The 17,958-nt window shown below is 42.8% G+C and overlaps 1 protein-coding gene across 1 annotated transcript in view; it reads left to right on the top strand.

The window, feature by feature from the left end:
• The first annotated feature begins 9,983 nt into the window (after positions 1 to 9,983).
• NEURL1B (neuralized E3 ubiquitin protein ligase 1B) overlaps positions 9,984 to 17,958 on the top strand; it is a 327,198-nt gene continuing 319,223 nt past the window's right edge. Inside the window, exon 1 of the mRNA XM_061616897.1 lies at positions 9,984 to 10,441. Coding sequence (XP_061472881.1) covers positions 10,342 to 10,441 — 100 coding nt within the window. The 5' untranslated portion in view covers positions 9,984 to 10,341. The remainder of the gene's footprint in view (positions 10,442 to 17,958) is intronic.

Below are 17,958 nucleotides of genomic sequence, written 5' to 3'. Positions count from 1 at the left end.
CTTCCTCTGAAAGCACTTCTGGTGACTCTGGAACATGCTTTTTTTCCTTCTCAGCCCTGTAAACTAGAGTGGCAGGCCAGTTCCTGAGCTCTCCCACCCCTGTGGACCACTTTGCCTGGGGGGTAGAGCTGTCCACCTGTCAGTCCCTGATGTTACCATAACAACAGGAGACCCAGCTTCAAAGATTATTCAAAGAATAATTGGGAGAGCATTCTAAGTGCGTTTCAAATTATTTGTTTTCTTCCTTTGCAGCCCAGCTTTAACTTAGAGGAAGATCCATGCCAAAAACAGGGCTTGCAGGAATAGGCCGCTCACATTCCAGCCATGCAATAATCACCTGCACCCACATCTCTCCATATACTCCATTCAGCCAAGCATTATCACAGTTCAGGGAAACATTCCATCCAGGCAAAATCGCTGAAGGATGGCATGGAGAAGGGCCAGTGTGGGGTGTGGCCTGAGGAGAGAGGGTATTGCCTGGAAAGTGGGTGTGATCTAGGGAGAGGCCCAAGGGCCAGATGGAGAGGGCTGGAGGGCCTGAGATTCCCCACTCCTGCTTTATAAGATGACTACCTCAATAATGCCCATATATTAAGGAGCATTAGAGAGAGAGAAAACTACATAAGAAAAGCATGCCATTTAAAATATAGCGACATGGAGTACAACATCCTCATTTTCAGTGCTAAATGTTCAAGAATCAACACAAAACTGAAATTCTTCCTTAAAATTGAAAACCAGAAGAGAGCAAGTACTCTTAAGCCAATTGAAACAAATAGTTCTATAATACAATCCTGTATATGCATACTCAGAAATAAATCAAAAAGTTGGGGCTTACTCTCAGAAAAGCATATATATGATTGCAGCCTTCAGTGTTCCAAATGTTGTTCTAGATTGTGGCTATATTCTACCCTCCAAATCTGTATTATTTGTTTTAGGGGAATCATAATAGCATGCAAGGTTTTTTTTGGGGGGGGGGAGGAGCATGATTGTGCAATCTTGAATTCAATTCCACATTCTGTTTTTCTTACACAACTCTTCTACATCTTTTGATGGTCAGTTTTTTGGTTGTTATCAGCAGTCCCTTGAAAATGAAAGTTTTATTATTTAACAGGAGGATAGCCTTTGTTTTGGTTTGCAGCAAAGTTCTCAGTGAATTTAATTTATTAGCCCTCTGGAGCTCTGGATCGTGAGAAAGTATTCCGGGGCAAGTGGGTGCATCAAGTTTCTGTGTCGCACTGCATCATTATGTTTATCCTCTGCAGACAATGTCAGGCCTCTTTCATGAAAACAGGGCCAAGATTGCTCTCTATGTGCCAGTGAATATCATAGTGTGAGCAGTCAGATGGATTCTTAGGGTTTTCATTGCTTGGTCTGATTCTTGTTCTCCCTCCTCTTGGGAACAAAGGGCAGATACTCAAGCAGCTATGAGAGAATATATTGACTGTTCTTATCTAATTTGAATTCCTTGATGGTGCTCCAGGAATTCTGTCCTTGGCCAAGCCTTGACAGAGTTTTTACATCATCACAAATACTGTTTTTGGGGTGGGATTTAACCCATCATGGCAAATTCAGGTTATGCAATTAAAATTGAGTTTGGGGCTATTGCACAACAAATCCCTCTGCCATGGACGTTTTTGCAATAAGGAAAGTGATGGAAAAATACACTGGAAAGTGTGGGATAACATTTGCTTGACACAACATTGTCTAACCTACCTGCAAATATGTATTTAAGGAATTTATTGTTGGGGAGTTTATATTTTTATATTCTTAATAATTATTATTATTTTGCATCCCTTATTGTCTGCTTGTATTTCTTTTGCTAAAGTTTGCGTTCCTCTTTGTTCTTATTTGGGCAAGACTTTCATTTTCTGAAGGAAATCTTCCTCTGATAGCCTCTAATAGCTGTCTCAACTCTGAACCACCTTGACATCCTCTTGGCCCTGGTGTTACCTTTCCTGATTAGTGGCATACATTTAAGCTGAGCTTCTATTACTGTAGTTTTGAACAACCCCCAAGCATTCTGGAGAGATATGAGCCTCTTTCCTTTTCTTTTAATCTTCATTTTTATGAATCTCCTCTTTCTTGGGAAGTCAAATGGGACTGTGTTGGACTTTTCATAACAACTGTCCGCTTACATACATGTTGAATGTTATAGCACTAGGGTAACTGTTCCTAATCAGTTCAACAACACATCTCATGCAAGGTTCAGGGCACCACTTTTCAGTTGCAAAATGTGGGTCTTACTAAACCACTAGAAAAAAATATTAATCAGTACTAAATATTGTTTTCAAAAACTCTGTTTGGGTGACTCCAGACTCTGTCCTCTTAAGAGAGGCTGATACTGTCAGTGCTGTAGCTTGTGGCTGGAACCTTACACACAGTGAGGTTGCCTGGGAGCCTAGCCCTGTGCAGGACTGCAGCCAGCATTTTTTCCTAGTGTACCAGAAATAAACCTCATATTAGATCCACATGGAGAAGATAAGAAATGCATTAGTAGACAGGTAAGTAGTAACCAGATGTCACTATTATTCCATTGCTTTATCAGGCCATTAGCAAGATTTATTTAAATACTATATTCACTATAGAATCATTTGAGAAGAGGCTGAGAGATATGCCCCTGCAGCAAACATTTTGCTGCCATCCCTTTCCCTCCTGCAAAAACACATTGCAACTAGCACTTTAGTAAGTTAAGTATCTCTTTTGATTTTTAAAGCAATTATATAAATGACAATGCTTGGTATCTGTTTCCTCTAGGCTATGAATTGCTTCCTGACCATTTTTTCTGGCTATAATTATTGTAGATGTAATACATGCATTGATCCCATCCCGCATTGTGCTGCAAGCACAGAAAAGAAAACAAAAGAAACAAAAGAGAAAGTCAGAAGAAAATTTATTGTTATTTTCAAAGGAGAGTGAGAAAAGATGGAGATTATTTTGTACTGTAGGACTGACACAGCAGTCACATCTTAATAAATGAAAGACCATTTATTTATTTATTTATTTATTAAATTTATATCCCACCATTCCTCCCAGAAGGAGCCCAGGGCGGCAAACAAACAAAAACTAAAATTACTTTAAAATGTCTTAAAAACAAAATACTTTAAAATGTATTAAAACAAAACATCTTAAAAACATATTTAAAAAAAAAACTTTAAAAACATCTTAAAAAGCAATCCCAGCACAGATTCAGACTGGGATAAGGTCTCTACTTAAAAGGCTTGTTGAAAGAGGAAGGTCTTGAATAGAAGCCGAAAAGATAACAGAGTTTGTGCCTGTCTAATATTTAAGGGTAGGAAATTCCAAAGTGTTAGTGTCACAACACTAAAGGTCATCTTCCTATGTTGTGCAGAGCAGACGTCTTGATGAGATGATATCTGCAGGAGGCCCTCACCAGCAGTGATTGACTGGGTATAAGGGGTAAGACAATCTTTCAGGTATTCTGGTCCTCATCTGTGTAGGGCTTTGCACACCGAACTAGAAATGTGAAAGTGGCCTGGTAGCTAATGGGCACCCCATCAATCAGAATACTCTTTTTATTGCCATTGATAGAAATAAAAATGATGGAGGAGAGGAATAGAAGTGAAAAATATAAAGTGGAGACAGAATTACTGAGGTTTGGATATAATAATTGTGAAGAGAGAAAGGGCATGATAATCTTTAAAATATTTATAATAACGATAATTAATATTATAGTAACAGCAATAACAAAATTGGATAAGCAATTAAACACTTATCTATTGCTGTTTATACAGAGAACTGAAAACTGTTTCTGAGCTTTAAAAAAAAGAAAAAATGACAGAACTAGAATGTGACATTTCACATGAGCAAAGTTAACATAAGAACATAAGAAGAGCCTGCTGGATCAAGCCAGTGGCCCATCTAGTCCAGCATCCTGTTCTCACAGTGGCCAACCAGGTGCCTGAGGGAAGCCCGCAAGCAGGACCCGAGTGCAAGAACACTCTCCCCTCCTGAGGCTTCCGGCAACTGGTTTTCAGAAGCATGCTGCCTCTGACTAGGGTGGCAGAGCACAGCCATCATTGCTAGTAGCCATTGATAGCCCTGTCCTCCATGAATTTGTCTAATCTTCTTTTAAAGCCATCCAAGCTGGTGGCCATTACTGCGTCTTGTGGGAGCAAATTCCATAGTTTAACTATGCGCTGAGTAAAGAAGTACTTCCTTTTGTCTGTCCTGAATCTTCCAACATTCACCTTCTTTGAATGTCCACGAGTTCTAGTATTATGAGAGAGGGAGAAAAACTTTTCTCTATCCACTTTCTCAGTGCCATGCATAATTTTATACACTTCTATCATGTCTCCTCTGACCCGCCTTTTCTCTAAACTAAAAAGCCCCAAATGCTGCAACCTTTCCTCATAAGAGAGTTGCTCCGTCCCCTTGATCATTCTGGTTGCCCTCTTCTGAACCTTTTCCAACTCTATAATATCCTTTTTGAGATGAGGCGACCAGAACTGAACACAGTATTCCAAATGCGGTCGCACCATAGATTTATACAACGGCATTATATTGGCTGTTTCATTTTCAATACCTTTCCTAATTATCGCTAGCATGGAATTTGCCTTTTTCACAGCTGCTGCACACTGGGTCGACATTTTCATCATGCTGTCCACTACAACCCCGAGGTCTCTCTCCTGGTCGGTCACCGCCAGTTCAGACCCCATGAGCGTATATGTGAAATTAAGATGTTTTGCTCCAATATGCATAATTTTACACTTGTTTATATTGAATTGCATTTGCCATTTTTCCGCCCATTCACTCAGTTTGGAGAGGTCTTTTTGGAGCTCTTCGCAATCCCTTTTTGTTTTAACAACCCTGAACAATTTAGTATCATCAGCAAACTTGGCCACTTCACTGCTCACTCCTAATTCTAGGTCATTAATGAACAAGTTGAAAAGTACAGGTCCCAATACCGATCCTTGAGGGACTCCACTTTCTACAGCCCTCCATTGGGAGAACTGTCCGTTTAGTCCTACTCTCTGCTTTCTGCTTCTTAACCAATTCCTTATCCACAAGAGGACCTCTCTTCTTATTCCATGACTGGTAAGCTTCCTCAGAAGTCTTTGGTGAGGTACCTTGTCAAATGCTTTTTGAAAGTCTAAGTACACTATGTCCACTGGATCACCTCTATCTATATGCTTGTTGACACTCTCAAAGAATTCTAATAGGTTACTGAGACAGGACTTTCCCTTGCAGAAGTCATGCTGGCTCTGCTTCAGCAAGGCTTGTTCTTCTATGTGCTAGTTAATCTAGCTTTAATAATACTTTCTACCAGTTTTCCAGGGACAGAAATTAAGCTAGCTGGCCTGTAATTTCCGGGATCCCCCTGGATCCCTTTTTGAAGATTGGTGTTACATTTGCCACTTTCCAGTCCTCAGGCACGGACGGAGGAGGACCTGAGGGACAAGTTACATATTTTAGTTAGCAGATCAGCAATTTCACATTTGAGTTCTTTGAGAACTCTCAGGTGGATGCCATCTGGGCCCGGTGATTTGTCAGTTTTTATATTGCCTATTAAGCCTAGAACTTCCTCTCTCGTTACCACTATTTGTCTCAGTTCCTCAGAATCCCCTCCTGCAAATGTTAGTGCAGGTTCAGGGAACTGCCCTATATCTTCCACTGTGAAGATGCAAAAAATTCATTTAGCTTCTCTGCAATCTCATCATTCTTTAGTACACCTTTGACTCCCTTATCATCCAAGGGTCCAATCGCCTCCCTAGATGGTCTCCTGCTTTGAATGTATTTATAGATTTTTTTGTTGTTGGTTTTTATGTTCTTAGCAATGTGCTCCTCAAATTCTTTTTTGGCATCCCTTATTGTCTTCTTGCATTTCTTTTGCCAGAGTTTGTGTTCCTTTATATTTTCTTCATTTGGACAAGACTTCCATTTTCTGAAGGAAGACTTTTTGCCTCTAAGAGCTTCCTTGACTTTGCTCGTTAACCATGCTGGCATCTTCTTGGCCCTGGCGGTAACTTTTCTGATCTGCAGTATGCACTCCAGTTGAGCTTCTAATATAGTGTTTTTAAACACCTTCCAAGCATTTTCAAGTGGTGTGGCCCTCTGGACTTTGTTTTTCAGCTTTCTTCTTACAATTCCCCTCATTTTTGTGAAGTTTCCTCTTTTGAAGTCAAATGTGGCCGTGTTGGATTTTCTTGGCAATTGGCCATTTACATGTATGTTTAATTTAATAGCACTATGGTCACTGCTCCCAATCGGTTCGACAACACTTACATCTCGCACCAGGTCCTGGTCCCCACTGAGGATTAAGTCCAGGGTTGCCATCCTCTGGTTGGTTCCATGACCAACTGGTCTAGGGCATAGTCATTTAGAATATCTAGAAATTTTGCTTCTTTGTCGTGACTGGAACACATATGCGGCCAGTCTATGGGCTTATCCAAACGGAGCGGGATAATCCACGGTTCCCATATTCGGTTTGTCATCTGGTAGTCCTCACTTTTCCTTTTAGTACGCTCTTTCCCAATTAAAAAAAAACGCTTTTTTGCACCCGCACCCGCAGCAGTAAGACCCCTACATTCTTTTCGCTTTTTCCAAGCTCCGCCTCTAAAACCTCCCCCTATCAACCAATTGGTCAGCAAAAAAATTACATATGCTCCTCTCCCCCTTTGCAACGAAGCACAATATGGCTGTCAAGGAGTTATCGCCTCAGAAGGAAAGGCTGCTGGTCAGTTTCACGCCTGCCTTATTTGTAATATTATGCTTAAATGAATGTATGCTTTTCTGCCTTTATTGATATTTAAGGAGATACACACGCTGGCAATTGCACTTATTTCTCCAAAAAAGCAAGAAACATGTCACCCCCCCTCCTTCTCCCTTTCCTTCCCAGGAGAATGAAATTGACAAAGCTTTGGGAGCAGGCTTGAAACGGACCAGATGCTCTTTTCTAAGTTTGTATTTGTGATATTACACTTAAACAAATGTATGCTTTTCTGATTTGAAGCAAAAACCCCAGCAAGTACAATGAAATTGACAAAGCTTTCCCCAGGCAGGCTGAAACCGACCACCCCACCTTTCTCGCTTGCTGTGCACTGCAGATCTCACCCGGAGCGGCCGCCCAGTTTGCAGGCTGGCAAAAAATAAAATGCATCTGCGCACAGACACCCCCCCCAACACCCCACCATTGCGATGATTGGTTCAATTTTCCCGGGCTTATTCTTGCACATGCGCAAAAGTGCAGATACGTGATTGGCTGGAATGAGGAGAAGGGGCAAGGGGAAACGCCCAAGAACAACCCATCAGCTGTAAAGTCCGAGGTATTGCATACTAACTCCTGAAGGCACAGTGGATGATTCCCGATTTTAAAGAGCAAATCGCATTTTTGCCGGTATTGCAAGGAGCGGATTTAACCTGCGAAAATGCATAACAGCGCGAGACGTCATTTGGACGACTGAAAAATAATGAACACACATAGCGGGCGTGTCACACATTTTGCAGTCGTCTGGATGAGCCCTATGTCTGGGTAGTTGAAGTCACCTTTTACTACCACATTTCCTAGTTTGGATGGTTCCTCAATTTCATATCTCATCTCAAGGTCTCCCTGAGCATTTTGATCAGGGGGATGATAAATCATTCCCAGTATTAAATCACTCCTGGGGCATGGTATCACCACCCACAACGATTCTGTGGAGGAGTCTGCATCTTTTGGGGTTTCGAGCTTGCTGGATTCAATGCCTTCTTTCACGTATAGAGCGCCACTGCCACCAATACATCCTTCCCTGTCCTTCCGATATAGTTTATATCCAGGGATAACCGTATCCCACTGGTTTTCTCCATTCCACCAGGTCTCCGTTATGCTCACTATATCAATGCTCTCCTCTAAGACCAAACACTCCAGTTCTCCCATCTTGGTTCGGAGGCTCCTAGCATTAGCGTACAGACACTTGTAAGCAGTGTCTCTCTTCAAGTGTCTTTGGCACTTGTGGTTTGGCCTGTGGTAATTTTGCCCTTCTGAATTGATATCCTGTGCCCCTGCTCTCACAATGCCTACTTCTAGGCCTACCCCCTTTAAAATTTCATCATTTCTTTGGTTTTTATCCCAGGGGGGAGGTTTATTCCGAACCGGACCTTTCTCAGCTCCTGTCGGGTTTCCCCCCTCAGTCAGTTTAAAAGCTGCTCTGCCACCTTTTTAATTTTAAGTGCCAGCAGTCTGGTTCCATTCTGGTTCAAGTGGAGCCTGTCCCTTTTGTACAGGTCCGGCTTGTCCCAAAATGACAATATTCATAGTGAAATTAAATTAATAGGCACTTATCTATACATATCTATAGTTTCCTTAATACATTCCTCAAATAAAAGGGGTCTACATGTAGTCAGGGAGACTCATTGTGTTGATGATGTACATATTATTCCAGGTAAGCCTAAATGTGAAGACTTCCCCAGCTCACACATCCACACTTAATATATGTATGTCTGGGGTGAAGCAGAGGGAACTGTGTGACCTTGCTGCTACATGGAACTTCTTCCTAACAGTAACATGTGAAGGCTATTTGGGACTCATTCAGTTATGATGACTATAGCACAGGGGTGTAGTCGTCCAGAGTCTCGGGGAGTCTTGGAGCCAATCAGAGTGGAAGGAGGTGAGTCAGCCACGAGAAGCCTCTTCTCAGCAGGTAACATTTCCCTTTCATACTGATTGGTTCCTAGGGATATCTGTTGTTGTGAGAGAAGTTTTAAAAAGGATCTCATTCTTAACGCAGAAGCAAAAAAAGGGGGGGGGAGCAGGGCCGTGACTAACATGAAGGGACCCTGCACTTCTGAATTTGCCACTACACTACTGCTATAGCATGAAGTGATGAGAATAGTCAGCCAGAAACAAGCCCCTCCCCATCAAATATTGTCCCTTTGAAAAACCAATACTCTGCCTACCCTTTGTCACAACTTTGCTTTCCTGCCTTCAGCCACAGTCTGTAACCTCCTTTTATGCCCAAAACGTGCGCCCAAACAAAAGCAGAATACAAACACAGCAAAGGGCAATAGAAGAATGTTTTGTTTTTAATATACTTGCTAAAAGCACTAATAATACAGATCTCTTCACAGGAAGGGCCCTGGCTCAATGGTAGAGATTTCAACACACTTTGCATCCAAAGGGTCCCAGGTTCAATGGGCATTTCCAGGCCCAGAAAGTAGACTCCTGTATGAGACCCTGGAGAGCTGCTGCCAGTCAGTGTAGTGCCAATACTAGGGGGACCAATGATCCAGCTAGGCAGGACTCCAAACGCTTCCAGACAACCTGCTTATTGGGTTGATTTGTCTGCACAAAGTTTGCGGGGAGATTAAAGGAGGTCGCGTCAAGCAATTGTTATCCCACACTTGGAGCGTCAATTTATCTTTAACTGAGCAGCCCAAATTTGCCCGGTATGGATTGATACAGGCAAATAGAGACAGCCTGGAAGTGGCCTTCCTATCCCACCCCACCCCCTTGTTACGGGAATCCACTCAGCACTACTCTTCACCACACCCGCAGTCACACAGCCCCTTATAGCAGGGCGCGCATCTTCTCTCTGTAAAACAGGGTCCCACAATGACAACGCCGGGAAGGAAAGCTTCAGCATTAATCCCTTCCTCAGTCGTTCTCGACTCAGCCCTGCGCCCTACTCCTTCCGACATTATTTGTTTGTGGAGAGGCGGGCTGGAGAAACAACGCAAGCCGCGAGCGCGCGCAAAAGAGGCGGCAAAGAAAACAGAAGTTTCAGAAAGCACTGCTCGATTGGCACTTGCTAGCGCTTTAGTCCTGTTTTACGCTTTGATAAGAGGACAAGCCAGGGTCTAAAACGCAAGCCTTGAAACTAACACACACTCTTCTAATTCTCTCACACGCAGTCTCTGTACACAGGCGCGCACACATATATGTATATAGATTTTATGAACTGAAGGAAGAGTATATGACGCTGGCCCTTTAAGAGTTGTCTTCTTTTTTTTAGGATCAGGTGTGATGCGAAAGGCTAATTCATAACGATAGCCTTTTTTGCCGCCCTGCAACGCTCCAATAGCGACGGCAGTGATGACGCAGCAGCCTCCCAGCTACTGAGAAGAATCCTCTCTGGCAGCGGAGCCCTTCCAAGCCCCGCGGGGCAAACGGCAAGCCTTGCGTCCGCCCATTTGGCAGGTGCTCCGCGCCGCTGTCCATTGGCTAGTCTCCTCACCCACGTGCCACGTTTGAACGCGCGATCTGGCGGGAGAACTTGCAGTTGCCAAAGACCAAGGTTCGTAGAAGTCCCGAGCCAGCCCTGCACACGTCGGAAGAGGAGACCCCCGTGCCTTCTTTTCTGCAGCGTCTCCTTCCTCCTCCTCTGGGGACGACCGCACCGCCTAGCCATGGGCAATACAGAGTCTGTCCCGCTTGAAGTAGCGATGCGCCTCAGCTTTAGTAGCAGCAGCAGCAGTAGCAACTGGATCCCTGGCGTCCCTCCACTGGGTAAGTACAGTGATCACCAGTCTTATCAGTGGGGGCTACTTGGCAGCATTTAATTTCATTGTGACACCGAGGGGTGCCAGCAGGATTTTCTGGGGTGGGAGTGGAGTTCCAAAAATAATGCAGGGGTCACACGCATGTAAAAAGATTCTACAGATAGAACATCAGCGGGTGAAACTTTCCTCATAATTCCATACTATAACAAACAAACTTACTCTGTTTTATATCTGCCTGCCACTGTGGAAGGAAGACTCTCCAATCATTTGATTGTGCTCCAAAGGACAACCCTGCTGTTGTCTGATGCCAACCGTAAACCATGCAAAGAATCTATGAATTGTAAACAAATTATGTTACTGTAGCTATTTCTTCTGCTGATCTTAGGCTGGCAATGATCTATTCAGTACAAGATGAGGCAGGGTATTTCAGATGGAGTGAATTTTATTTATTTATTTATTTGATTTATATCCTGCCCTTTCTCCTAGTAGTAGGCCAGGGCTGCAGACAAAAGCACTAAAACACTATAAAACATTGTAAAAACAGACTTCAAAATATATTAAAACACAACAACCATTAAAACAAAACATATTAAAAACATTTTTAAAAAAGCTTTATAAACATTTGAAAAAAGGTTTAAAAATCTCTACTTAAAAGGCTTGTTGAAAGAGGAAGGTCTTCAATAGGCACCGAAAAGATTTTATTATTTATTTTATTTATTTATTTATTTTATTTTATTAGATTTCTAAACCACCCTATAGCTTTCTAGCTCTCAGGGCGGTGTACAAAAAGGTAAAAACAGATTAAAATACAATAAACATGATAACATGATAACAATACACTGTAAAATATAGAAACAAAATCAAGACAAAGACAAATTAAAATAAAATTAAATTAAAATGCCTGAGCAAAGAGGTAGGTCTTTACCTGGCGCCGAAAGGATAACAAAGAAGGCGCCAGGTGTATCTCATCAGGGAGGGCGTTCCATAACTCGGGGGCCACCACTGAGAAGATAACAGAGATGGCCCCTGTCTAATATTTAAGGGTAGGGAATTCCATAGGGTAGGTGTGTCATGCTAAAGGTCTGTTTCCTATGTTGTATAGAATAGACCTCCTGATAATATGGTGTCTGCAGGAGGCCTTCACCTGCACAGAGCAGTGATCGACTGGGCATATAAGGGGTAAGGTCTTTCAGATATCCTGGTCCCAAGCTGTATAGGGCTTTGTACACCAGAACTAGAACCTTGAACTTGGCCCGGTAGCAAATGGGCAGCCAGTGCAATTCTTTCAGCAGCGGGGTGACATGTTGGCGATACCCTGCCCCAGTGAGCAGTCTCGCCACTGCATTTTGCACCAGCTGCAGTTTTTGGACCAGCCTCAAGGGCAGCCCCACATAGAGCACATTACAGTAATCCAATCTGGAGGTTACCAGTGCATGGACAACAATGGTCAGGCTATTCCTGTCCAAAAACAGCTGCAGCTGTGTTACTGTCTGAAGCTGGTGAAAGGCACTCCTAGCTTACGAATTAAAAGTGATTTAACATTTACAGCAGTTCTGTTGAGATGCTCATGCTGAGATAAATTCAAGATTTAAATAGTTAAAAAGGAAACGCTTCATTTGTTGTAGTTATTTGTTAACACTTCATAATAAAGATAGCAGTTTTTTTCTTTTTTCATTTTTGAGCAAAAAGGATTTGAAATCCCTCCTCAGCCATGAAGTTCGCTTGGTGCCCTTGGGCCAGTCAGTACCTCTTAGCCTAACCTACTTTACAGGCGTGTTGTGGGGGGAGAGCCATGTACACCACTTTGATCTCTTTGAATAACAGCAGCACTAACCCACTCTCAGGAACCCCCATATTCCCCCCATAGGAGGTAAGTAACTAATCACCCCTCCCCACATCAACCAGACCCCCCCGTCCCACTGCTGCATTTCCCTAGAAACAACACACACTCCAGTTATGAAGCACATAGTGAACATTTCTCTCCATTGCACTGCCCATGCTGTAAAAACAACAGCAACAAAACACTTGGACAACTTGATGTGTATTAAGAAGTAGCATCTGTAACTGCATAATTTGTAATATACCGCAGGCCAAAAAAAAGGTGATGAGACACTAGAAATAAAGTGCACCCAAAGCCAGGAAAACAGCCACCACCACCCCATGCTTTGATGGTTACATTCCACTCCTGATTTTTTTACAGCAAGCAAAAAAGTACTTTGAACGTGTACATTTTCATATTTTAAACTCGCGTATTGTTTTGCTCATTTTCTGCCTTAGACCAGTTAACAATTCCCATCTGAACCTACCTCACATGGCTGTTGTGAAGATATAGAAGAATGTATAAAATGACTGCAAAAGGGGACTTGGTGCCTGTATCACAGGCATCACATTTTGCCTCCTTTGACTAAAGTGATGAGACTTTCTTTGTAAAGGGGCATGTTTTGTTCTCTCCCCCCCCTTTAGTGCACCTCCATGCTTCAACCAATCTGGCATGATCTTGTGTGTTTAGATTGTATTCAAGTGAGCTTACTTGCCCCTTGCTCACAAGAAAGCCTAGGCTACAATCCCATACCTGCTTAAGCCCATTAAACAAAAAGATACTTATTTCTGAGTAGACGTGTATTCCGTGGGATTCTTTAATATCCACCCTCACTTACTGTGTAGGAGAATCTTCAGAAAATAACTTATGAGGAGGACCTGATCTCAAACAGATTACAAGGAGCCACCAGCCAGAAAGAAATGTTCAGGGAAATGTTTTGGACTGTAGGGATTCCTGGTGTCTGAACAACTCGCTCATCAATCACAGCTGTGACTTCACTCATTGGTTAACTACACTGAAAGGCAGGAGCAGCCAGGCTGGCTCATCTCACAGAAATTGTGGGGATAGGGGGAGCTTGCATTTTGCTTCATAATTCCATTTCTAAGAGGGTTAGACGCTTACTCTTTTTTAAAAATGAAAGGTGACAGTCTGGGACACCTGTTGCATATGGGGCCCAGTACATCTGTATCTTCATACCCATCTCTTGGTGGCCCTGGTGACATCATTAAGACTAATGCATTTATTAAGGTGTAAGCTTTTGTGGGCTGGTCAGCACAATTCATCAGATGCATGAAACCAGATACTCCGCTGGTAGGTGTATAAATAAAATGTAAAACAGTGGGGCCAAATGGCTATGTTGCAATATGTGACATTTCTGTGCAGCATTTAAATGTGCACAAGATTATTATAATAATTATTTATTGAATTTATATTTTGCTGTTCTTTCCAAAGGCAATTTTCAACAATTTGACAAGAAAAGAAAAACATACTAAACACATTACATGTTTTAAAAACATTCTAAACATACTAAAACACAGTTTAAAACATTCTTTCATCAATGATCTTTGGGTTGCCAGGAGCAGTCCCCTTCACCTTTCAAATGCCTGGGTAAACAGGAATGTTTTCAAATTCCTCCTGAAAGTCAGTAGCAAGGGAGACAGATACACCTCACTGGATAAGCACAGTGACCATTCACAGCAGCAGTCATTCAATGGCAATCACTTGTGGCCGAGTAAGATTATCTTCCAAGATAAGGTCTTTAACAGTGGGTCCGTAAGTGATTGTGGAGGCCAATTCTGGATCCACACAGCCTCCCACAGTGAGGACATAGGCTTCCAGATAGATGGTCACAATGAGGATTTGTTTGACGTGCCTTCTGCTTAGCTCGTTTGTCCCGTTCACCTTGTATTTGTGCTTCTTTGAAGTCCACAGCACCTTTGATAATAGCCAACCTCCATTTGGGACGTTCATGGGCCAAGATTTCCCAGTTCTCGATGCTCATGTTACATCTTTTTAGGTTCGCTTTAAGAACATCTTTAAACCTCTTTTGCTGTCCACCGATATTCCGTTTCCCATCCTTAAGTTGGGAGTAAAGTAGCTGCTTTGGAAGACAGTGATCAGGCATTCAAACAACATGACCGGTCCAGCAAAGTTGATGTTGAAGGATCATTGTTTCAACACTGGTAGTCTTTGCTTCTTCCAAAACACTAACATTAGTCTGTCTGTCTTCCCAAGTAATTTGCAGAATTTTCCAGAGGCAGTGTTGGTGGAATCTTTCAAGAAGTTGGGAGTGGCGTTTATAAATGGTCCATGTTTCACAGGTGTACCGTAACATCGGTAGTACAATGGCTTTGTAAATAAGCATTTTGGTCTCCCTGCAAATATCCCGATCCTCAAACGCTCTACGCTTCATTCGGGAGAATGTGGCACTCGCAGAGCTCAGATCATGTTGAATTTCAGCATCGATGTCAGCTTTTACAGAGAGATGGCTGCCAACATAAGGGAAATGATCAACGTTCTCCAATGTCACACCATTAAGCTGGATTGATGGTGCTACAGAGGGACTAGTTCGCACCTGTTGATGAAGCACTTTGGTTTTTTTTAATATTAAGTAAGAGCTCAAGCTTTCCATATGCTTCTGCAAAGACATTTAGGATAGCGATGATATAGTCAACCAAGCTTTCCTGTGCTAATTAACACCTGTAGAGTCTGTGCAGCATGCCTTTCCCTTCATATCGAATGAAAGTCATTCTCCCGTACTGCTTTAACTGAATTGAGGGGAGGAACTGTGCCGTAGAGGATTTGGCTTCGAGGCAGCCTTGAGCCCCAGGACCTTTCACTTTAGAAATGAAATCCTGAGGCCTGGCCTTGCTTCGCCATTAAACCCGAGAAGAAGGAAAAAATCCTGAGGGCCAGCGGGGACACAGGTTTCTCTTAGGGAAGGCTGTTGAATGAAAGAGCCCTTATTAGGTATGTGAAGTGGGTGTAGGAAAAATATATTATGGTGACATAATAATAACTTTTGTGGGCCAAAATGGTCACCTGACAGCACAAGTGTTTGCGTTTCTACCCAGAAGTAAGCCTTATTGAGTTCACTGAGACTTACTCCCATGTATGTTTGTATAGGGTTGCATCCTGAATATGTATGCTGATACAGCCTCAGTTTATTTATTTTTAATGCAGAGGGAGATCAAAGCATCAAGCAGTGCTAGAGACAGAAGTGGGTAGCTGCCATTGCTGACTAGCTGCCATTGGTGGTATCAGCAGTGTAAATTGACACCTGAAGAGGGACAGCTAATTTCTTTTATGAACTAGCACCCTGCAAGTTTTGTTGAGACTAAATTCTGTGGTACTTGACCCTGTCAAGTTTGGTTTCAACAAGTCCCTTGAATGGCTGGTTTGCTATAGAAAGTATTTCTCCCTTATTGTCATGGCCCCGTCAGAGGACTCATCAGACGAGGATGACTCGGGAGTAACAGCAGCAGACCCAGAAGCAGCAGACCCAGAAGGAGAAACAGAGGAAACTCCTGAGAACCCAGCTCCTTCTCCTCCTCAGCTGCAGAACACCCCAGACACAGCTGAAGCCCTTCAGCCAGACACAGACAGTGAACAGGATACTCCCCCCTCACCTGCAGAACGTAGACAGCAGAAGGTCAGGCACAAGAGGGGCAGGCCTGTCCACGTAAGGCCAAAACGCTGATGGCTCACACCTGCTGACAAACCTGCTCCTTAAAAGTCAAACCTTGGCTTCAGCTTGTTGCTGACTACAACGTCAGGCGTGACCACTGTGTGTCTTCCTATCCCCTGAACCTTGACTTGGACTGATCTCTCAGCAAACTAGACCCGGACCTTCACTGACGTCTCTTCTGGATTTCTGGCTTGGCACGTAAGCTTTGAACGGCCTCTGCCCTTATCTTGCTTCCTCCTTGCTAGCCTGGCAGATTTATAGCCAAGCTGCCGGCTGAGGACTTATGGCCTGGCAATTACCAAGGAATTTCCAGCCCTGCCTGCACCCCCACTGACACTGCTGTCTCAGTGAAGAGCTGACACTCATTAGGCATTTGCTTACACTACTGCCTGTTTGTTTCCAGTGGCTACTAGTCAGCAGAGGACCACAGTGAGATCGACTAAATTCTCTATTAATTTGTGTTTCTCTGTGGTACAGGGACACACTTGGTGCTATTTTCTTTCTATGCTTAAAAGAATTGTTTTTCTTCTCTTTGTATTTGGGGCATACATACCTTCACATGTTGGTGAACAACTACTGCAATCACTGTGGCCCACAAAAGTATCTGTTGCATTGAATGTGGGAATCTTTAAAGTGCCTCACAACTGTTTGTTGTATTTGCTGCAATAGGCTAACGCAGCCAATTCTCTGGGTGCATTCTGCTAATATGGGTAGTAGGTACTGTGAAGTGTGAAGATCCTGTGTCTTGCCCTATTATCTCTCTCTACCTACGTCTTAAAGGGGTTATTGGGAATAGGGATAAATCACAAGTCTGCTTCACTATACTTTGAATCCTAATTACTGCTGTGTGAGCCATCAATTCTGTGAGCGAGGTCCTTGCTGCAAGTCACAGCCACACCAGCACTTTGTGCTTATGGTGACTGACTTGTACAACTGGTTTATTGTATGCATCAATTTATGCAGGAAAAAAGTGTGCAGATTGAAAAAGGTAACCATGATGATGATGGGAGTTACTGAGTTCCATGTTTCAGATATAGCTGGTTCAACGCCTGCTCCTGAAGACCCAAGTGGCAGTATTCAGAAGGAGCTCTTTTTTATCAGCAGCATCTGATAACACTAGTTAGCTATTTTGCAGAACAGGAGCATGGCAACTATAATTCACCTTTTGGGAACCTTGAAGACCAGCTATTGGTGCATTGTATTCTACATGGGGCTCCTCCTTCCATGCCTGCTTTGCGCTCTTTGTCTGCTTCCTCTGGCAGTGAAGAAGTACCTTCCGGATGGTGTAAGACATGTTCATTGCAAACAGACATCCTTGGTTGTCCAAAATTTGCTTCTCCCTAAATTGGTCCCTTACAATTTTTTGTTTGAAATAAGGCCTTTGGCCCAACTCTTCCCCCTCTACTTGGAATAGAACATTGAGAGCACACAAGACCAGTATTTTGCAATAGCTGACTCTTACCTTCTGGACACAGTTAAATGTGTTGATGGCTATCTCTTTAGAACCCTTTGCAACATGCTCCTAGCATACACTAGAGAATGCCCTTGCCCATATTAGCTGCAAAAGTGGCTCTGACCTGAGTGCCATTTACTAGTGAGAGAAAAATTGCTAAAACATATCATTTTTTCATTTGCTGGCAAAATTGTGGAAATCTCTCTTTAAGGTGATGTGCCAGAATTTGATTCTTCAGAGCCTTCTGAAACTAGATAATGTGTAGTCATAATGTGTGTGCTTCGAATGTGGTCATACATTTTTGAATAGTTAATCTAGGAATTCATTTTTAATGGAAAGCTGTTGATTTTTTTTAGGGATGGAGGAGAATAGATTCCGACTGAATTTGACAGTCCGCTATCTTTTCAGACTGGCACTGATTTCTTGCGGTGGGCTGTGGTGGTAATCGGCAAGGATTTTTTGTGGTGGGCCGTGGCTGTGATCAGCATGGATTTTTTAAAAATGTGTTTCCCAGTTTTATGTAATTATCTTCATAATAATCTGTGTTGATGCATTTGTAACAGT

This window comes from Rhineura floridana, chromosome 3, assembly GCF_030035675.1.
Source record: "Rhineura floridana isolate rRhiFlo1 chromosome 3, rRhiFlo1.hap2, whole genome shotgun sequence".
Lineage (NCBI taxonomy): Eukaryota > Metazoa > Chordata > Lepidosauria > Squamata > Rhineuridae > Rhineura > Rhineura floridana.
This window is presented reverse-complemented; position numbering and strand designations above follow the sequence as displayed.